General features: G+C 47.5%; 1 protein-coding gene across 1 annotated transcript; it reads left to right on the forward strand.

Annotated features, from left to right (window-relative positions):
- The first annotated feature begins 1,558 nt into the window (after nucleotides 1-1,558).
- LRRC30 (leucine rich repeat containing 30) lies at nucleotides 1,559-5,858 on the forward strand. The gene has a single exon (XM_059704913.1). The coding sequence runs from the start codon at nucleotides 1,789-1,791 to the stop codon at nucleotides 2,692-2,694; it is 906 nt and encodes a 301-aa protein (XP_059560896.1). The 5' UTR covers nucleotides 1,559-1,788; the 3' UTR covers nucleotides 2,695-5,858.
- Nucleotides 5,859-7,463: the final 1,605 nt, after the last annotated feature.

Below are 7,463 nucleotides of genomic sequence, written 5' to 3' on the forward strand. Positions count from 1 at the left end.
CCACAGATGCCCCATTCAGCACCCAGTCAGGGCCCAGCTCTGGCTTCTGGCCTGGTGATTGGACTCTGAGACCAAGGTCATAGGACCAGCATCGCTGTCCAGGACACACACCTGCTCTGCTGGGGGCTGTGCACATGGGCTGCTGCCTGCAAAAGCCACATGCTTTCCGGCCAATCCAGCCCTCGCTACAGACTGCAAACCCTTTTCTCAGAACATGGATCATCGACCCCGGATATCACTTCTCCCTTTAATCATGGCCTATTTTTATAATTAATTAATTATTTTTTTTTTTTTACCTAGGCCTCATATCTGCCTCCTCCCCAGCTGTATCAGCTGCTAGGACAAAGCACTGCCGATGGGGTGGCTTAAAGAACATAAATCTGCAGGGTACATGCCCGAGGCCAAGTGTCCACAGGACAGGTTGCTTCTGAGATTCCTCTCCTTGGCTTGCAGGTGGCAGGCTTTTCCCTGTGTTCTCACAGGGCCCAGTCTCTAAATTCTGAGGTCCTGGGAGTTAGGACTTCAACATTTGAAATTTGGAGGAGACACAGTTCAGCATATAACACCAACTATTAACCCCCTTTACTTAGGGTATAAATTGACTTTTAATTTTTTAAATTCAAGAAGGGGGGTAGGTGGAGAGGAAGAGAAGGGGAGGGAAAGAGAAAGAGGTATATACCCAGGGAGGTCTCTCTATACCAGTGATTCTCAACCTTCTGGCCCTTTAAATACAGTTCCTCATGTTGTGACCCAACCATAAAATTATTTTCGTTGCTACTTCATAACTGTCATGTTGCTACTGTTATGAATCATAATGTAAATATCTGATATGCAGGACGGTCTTAGGCAACCCCTGTGAAAGGGTCGTTCGACCGCCAAAGAGGTCGCGACCCACAGGTTGAGAACCGCTGCTCTATACTGTTTTGTTTTTGTATTTTTCCAATACAGTGGGCACCCCCTGCTTACCTTACCAAGGCAGCCACTTAAGAGGCTGTTCAGACATTTAAGGGCACCCCACAAAACTCGGAAGCCCATGTAAAACAGAGGTCCCCAGAGCTCTCTGGTTGAAATGGGAGTGGGGGGTCTGGACCCCCTTTCTTCTCTCCTCACTGACGAGCATCCTGTAAGACCTCTGGCCTGGAGGATTCCAGGGGTCCGGGCCACTTCTGTTACGTTTCCACAACTACACAACTCACCAAAGTTGAAATGAGTGAGTCTATCATCTGAGGATCCTTAGCTTTGGAAACAAACTCTGTCACCAGGATTTAGTCCAGTTTCGCTCTGGAGCCCTGATGAGTCGGCCACCATGGAGCCTGGGCTTGCGTGGCCTGCTTTATTCCTCCTCTTTGCTTCTTTTGGGAGGTGGGCTTGCTCATAGCCCCGCTCAGCTGTGGTACCCAAGCTAAGCGGAGAGGGGGGAGTTACATAAAACCTCCCTGTGACCTGTTTGCACACACCAGCCTGGTTAACCCTGGGCAGAATGACAGTGACAGCTGCCTTGCAACAAACAGAGGGAGTGAAGGGTTCAGTTCCGCAGCCGCCGCAGGGACGAGTATATCATTACAGCCCGCGGCTCCGAGAGACACCATCTAACCTCCCCGCCTGTCCCGAGTCTCCTCTCGGACATCTGACCCAGACCCTCCGGGAGCGTCCTCCGCCCGTGACTGCCCGCCGGCCTGTCCTCACCTCCGCCTGCGCTCCCTGCCCGCGCCAGCCAGGCTTTCAGCAGCTGGGGTAGGACTCATCCCAGCCTTTGAGCCCCAGGGGGAGAGGGGGGAGGGAAAACACATGGGGGCCAGGCAGTCCAGGGCCGGTTGCAAGGACAAGGGCCCCGGGAGGATGGGCTGCCTGCGGAGGAGGCAGAAGTTGTCCGCCTGGGATGATGCCCTGCTCTCGGGAAGGGACCCCCGGGCCCTGCTGAAGCGGGGCCTGCGCCACATCAGCTTCAGCCTGGTCACCAAGGGGATGACGGACATCCCCGACTTCCTGTGGGGCTTGTCTGAGGTCCAGAGGCTCAATCTGTCTCACAACCAGCTGCGGGTTGTGCCCCCCGAGGTGGGCCGGCTGAGCAGGCTGGTGGTGCTGAACCTGTGCGGGAACCACCTGAAGAGCCTGCCCGCGGAGGTCAGCCTCCTGCAGGGCCTGAAGGTGCTGTTCCTGAGCCTGAACCGCCTGAGCGAGCTGCCGGCCGAGCTGGGCGCCTGCAGGAGCCTGGAGGTCCTGAGCGTGTCCCACAACCGCCTCTCCCAGCTGCCCGCCAGCTTCGCCGACCTCTCCCGGCTGCGGAAGCTGAACCTCAGCAACAACTGCTTTGCTCACATCCCCGCCTGCGTGTTTGCACTGAGGGAGCTGGATTTCCTGCACGTGGGCTCCAATCGCCTGGAGAACATCGCCGAGAGCATCCAGTGCCTGGGCAGCCTCCAGGTCTTCATCGCGGAGAACAACAGCATCCACTCCTTCCCGCGCTCGCTCTGCCTCCTCGCCAGCCTGGAGGTGCTGAACTTGAACGGCAATGACATCCAGACCCTCCCGGAGGAGCTCTACCTGCTGTGCAGACTGGCGAGGATCGCGTGGAACCCCATGGACAAAGGGCTCCACATTTCCCATAACCCGTTAGCCAAGCCCCTGCCCGAGCTGGTGGAGGGGGGCCTGGAGATGCTGGTCAGCTACCTGAAGGACAGAAGGCACAGCTGAGTGGCCGCGGAGGCGGGAGCAGCAGCCAGCTCGCCGCACTCTGCCCACGGGGTACTTCTCCAGTGCGAGCTTTCTCCTCTTACTGTTGGGTTGGTCAAGGCGTGTGTTAATATTTGCTCAGTTGTAGTTGAGTGGCATTCTAGGCAGGGGTTTCTAGGCAGGGGTTTGCTTTGAACTCTGTATGTTCCTAATAACCCCAAAATATGGTCATCTCATTCTAAATATAAATGGAAACAGGACTTCGGTTTTCTCCAAAGAGAAATAATTGCTCTAATTTTCCTGAGGAGCAATGGGACTCGGCCCTTGGAATAATGGTCAGCAGGTCTGATTCGATGGAATCCAAAAGTTAAATATTTACTAAGTATGTGCCAAGGATGGTGTGAGGCATTGGCAACATCTGGTGTCAACCCTTGAATTGGCAACCGGAGGCCAGGTAGCAACAGCAAGACACGCTCCTGCACCAGCCTGGACCAAGCCTTACTTGGGACCAAAGGGCCAGCTGGAGCCCTGCCCTTCTGGTGATGACCAAGTTAGGCAGAGCCTTCCCCTCGAGTTCAGGGGGGAACAATCAGAGGAAACTTGTCTCTAAAATGACTGTAGAGTAACAATCAAGCTGCTCAGGTTTACGTGTGGCGCTGAGTGACTGGCTCATGATGGCTTTTAGATAATAAAAACAACCCAATTTTAATGTGCAGTTTTAACCTTCTTTCCCAATCCTCTTGACCATAGTCATGTCCCTGAGTTTTCCTAAAGATGCCAGCCATACCTGTCATCCTTTCTAACTTCCCGTCTCCTCCCTTACTGGGTCTGCCCTCTCAGAGATGAGATAATAATTGAGGAAAAAGAAATGGCCTAAAGGCAGGAAAAAGGAGGTAAGGCATAGACAAGTCACACACAAAATGTAATTGCCCTTCTAACATTCAGGGGAGGGCGATATTTGCCACTTGGCTTTCACTTATGAACATTTAAAAAGGACTTTAGTGACATTTTTTTAAAGCTCTTTGGACAAAAGGTGTAAAATATTACATTCGTTTTGTTTTTAATTATAAGAATACACAGCTGTTAGTTAAATGTGATAGCAGGACGAGCAATTTTAGAGTTCCTGCCACAGGGGTCACTAAGTCTTATAGCCGAGAGCCCCTAAAACATTTACTGTGTATTAAGAGTTAAAGAATTAGGATGAAGAGGTGGCAGTGAAGAAAGTACAGCCCCTGCAGGTCAATGGAGAGCCCACTGTTCAAGTGTCTTGGCACTTTTGACTGTAGAATATGGCTAACTATTTTGAGACAGAATTTGGGTTTGCTGCCAAGACTTGTCTAACTTCTTAATACCCCTTGGCTTAATTCAGTTAAACTTATGTTTGTTAGCACCATCTCTTCACTCCCGTGGGCCGGGAACCCGAGAGGAGTAAAGCTCTGCTCCTCCTACCAAGGAGCCCACAATGCGGTGAAAAGGACGGAAACCCACGTGGGTTCCTGTGATGTGCAGCAAGCTGTGATCCCTCTCGAGAGAAATGTAAGTGACGGGTGGAGGGAGGGGAACACACTGGATGGTGTAGACTAGACCATGCCCCAAGGTCTCAATAAACAAAGAACAGTAACTAAAAAAACAAACAAACAAAAAAACAGGACTGGGAGAAATCAGTCAAACCCTTATCCCCTGCAGCCATTGCACCCTAATTCCTCCCTCTCCCCCTTTATTCCCCGTGGGAAAGAGCAGCAAAGGGCTGGGGCACTGGGTCTGAGCACAGGCAGGTTTAGTATGGAGCTGCCATCTTCTAAGAGCTGCTCAAAGAGGGTCCATATCATTTATTAATAGGATAGGTGATTTTCCAAACAGACTTCCAAGTCAATTTCCCACTCATAGAAGACGAAAGGTGTTATCATCAGATAGGATAGGTCATTAGCACATTTGCGCATGAGCTCTCTGTCAAACCATTGCAAACAGATCTTACCAGTGTCACTGGCCGGCAGCTGAAGTCCCCTCTTAAAGTCCCCCTCCAGCAGCAACCGGAGACCTGCCGCTCCCTGCCAGGCACACACGGGCACACTCCAGTATCTTCACCCACATTAGCCTGCCAGAGCCAAGACTATTTAAAGACATCAGTGGAGGTTTTACTTGACCTCATGACTCAGTGGGAAATTGCAGGGCGAGCCTCTGCAGGATCACTTACCGAGCGCTGGCTGGAGCACAGGCAGCTGTCAGACAGACACCAGTGGGTGCCAGATCACGCCTGTCCGTGGCCACTGCTGAAGAACCAGTTGGGCTCCCGCTGAATTTCCATGATCTTGCTGTGGGTGGAGAGGCTGGCCGGGACAGCAGCACCCCAGTTCTCCTGCTGAGCAATCATTTTATTTCCTCTCCTTGCTTTTCCAGTCACTTGACCCCAGAGTAACTTTATTCCAGAAAAAGAACCTAACCATATATTGAAAGTGACCCAAGAGCTCATTATACTTTTTATGTGGAAAAAAAAAAATAAGTGTTATCAACATAGTGTCAGGCTTCCATTGGTGCTTTTCAAAGAGTATAGCAGCAAGGTTCTCTTTGTTAACATTTAGCATTGAGGAAATCATAAAAGTAATAGTAGTTGCCTAATGTTCTTTAGATATTGATTCTTTGTGAATGCTCCTTTTTATTGATAAAGGGAAGTGCTGATTATAATCTGCTTAGTTATTCAAAACAGGAATGTGGATGCAGTTTGATACTGCCTTCAGTGTTTCTCTGTCAAACCTACAGTTTGCTGATTGACTGTGAAGTGCTTCTTGCGTATCTTGTCGTAGTTCAAATACTGCCACATTCAAATAACTCCCAGGTATTTCTAAGGCTTCTGAAACCAAAGCACTGGAGATGACTGCATTGGCTGCGGAATATATTTAGCCAAAGAATACCAGCTAATTGGGAGCTTGGTGCAGGAGCTGGCTGCTCACAATCTTGATGATACTGTGGTTTTCATGTCACTTGGCTCTCGGTACGGAGCAATCTCAGTGGTGTGTTCAGAAACACTATTTAATGCAGTGGCAGCTTACAAGCATACAATTAAGAAGAAATCCTATGTTCATAGGAAAGAAAGACAGCTTTGAAAAGACACATCTGTTCCAGGAAAAATACTGCTAAATGCATAAAACTGATGTGTATTAGAAAGAAAAATGTAGTCATTACTTAGCTTGTCGACTTAATAAACAGTTAATAGAAGAAATGTACTCCATGCTCAGGCTTCAGTTAATAGACTGCCTTTCTGTAACAACCAAAGATAGAGTGACTGCAGGACTCTGCACCTGTACTTCACAGTGATGTCATGTTTGTGCTGAAAAGAGATAAAGAGGGAATGCTGTCACTCTTTGCAGGGATACATTAAACAAAATCCTTTTCTTTTGGTAACGGATTATTGCATTTAAAAATTCATATGCCTCAAAGCACATACCAAATATACATTTGATAGCTGTACATTAAAAACAGAGGAAGGTTAAAGAACTGTGGGCTTGGTCACTGGAAAACACGTGGAGATATCAACATGGACTGGGTTGATTCATTTCAGTAATATACAAAGACTAGGGCGAATCTGAATGGAGTCACTGAGATTCCATTACAAATGGTGAAAAATAGAAGATGAGTTCAGGAAATGGTCTAGAAAGAGAGAAAAAATGCAAAAATTTGAGCTGTTAGATTTAGCCAATTTGAAGTTACTAAATACTCAATTATTCCATCCATATCTACTTCAGTAACCACATGTGCTCTATCTTCTTACTCCATCAAAGAATGATTTCCAGTTCTGTGTAACATATACTTGAGAAACACAAAATATCCAGCCTAGATTAAATGTGCAACTAAGTAACAGTACCCTTGATGATGCAACTAAGTACTAGTACTCATTATAATTCATCCAAGAACAGCAAAATACAACTCCATCAGATATTTTAAGAAAACATAATAAAAATATAGAGAAACAGTAAAGCTATTATAACAATAATGGGAACAATCTTGACCTTGTTGAGAAAAGAACTTCTTACAAGTCTTCCTTTTAAGTTACCTCTCAAGTTACATGTTGAATCCAAAGCATTACTAATTTAAAAAGAAAAGGACAGCATAGTAATAAAAGGGAAGCAAAGAGGGCTAATAACAAATCTGTAGGAGCAGGGGCATCATTAGGAACGCATAACGGAAAGCTATTAGCATGAAGCTTGCCATACAGATTTTTTAGTAGTGTCATAGGAATCTACTTGCAAGGAGAGACCTTATTTTCTACTGTGTCTAGACTTATTCCTTATTTCAGCACAAGACAGAAAATAAAAGATGAAGTGTCAAAGTATTTCCTGATACCTTTGTGAGAAACATACACTATGAAAGCTAGAAGACTATTGACTGTGATGGTATGAGTTAGAGCTGCCAATGGAACACCACATAATCACCCACATTCTTTGCTCTTGAGTGACTTGAGTTTCCTAGAAGTCAGTGTGCCAGACATGCTTTGGGGAAGTCTATTATCTTCTGTCTCTGGAACATCATGCCCATCACCATATGAATGCATGAGATAAGAGCCCTATGGAATGGCGGGAAAAGCTCCCAGCTGAGAGCTGGCCATGTCGATTGCATAGCACTTCCTGAGTACCTGTGCATCCTAAGACTAAGACAGTGCAGGTGTTGGGGACTTAGCTTGGGAACTAGCTCCCATCCTCCACAGGGTCTTAAGTCCATGGACAAAGAAGATGAGGCTCAGCTAAACACAATGCAATCCCTTAACAGGTGCATAAACAAGTAAAAAGGCATGTGGG

Source organism: Myotis daubentonii, chromosome 8, assembly GCF_963259705.1.
Source record: "Myotis daubentonii chromosome 8, mMyoDau2.1, whole genome shotgun sequence".
Taxonomy (NCBI): Eukaryota; Metazoa; Chordata; class Mammalia; order Chiroptera; family Vespertilionidae; genus Myotis; species Myotis daubentonii.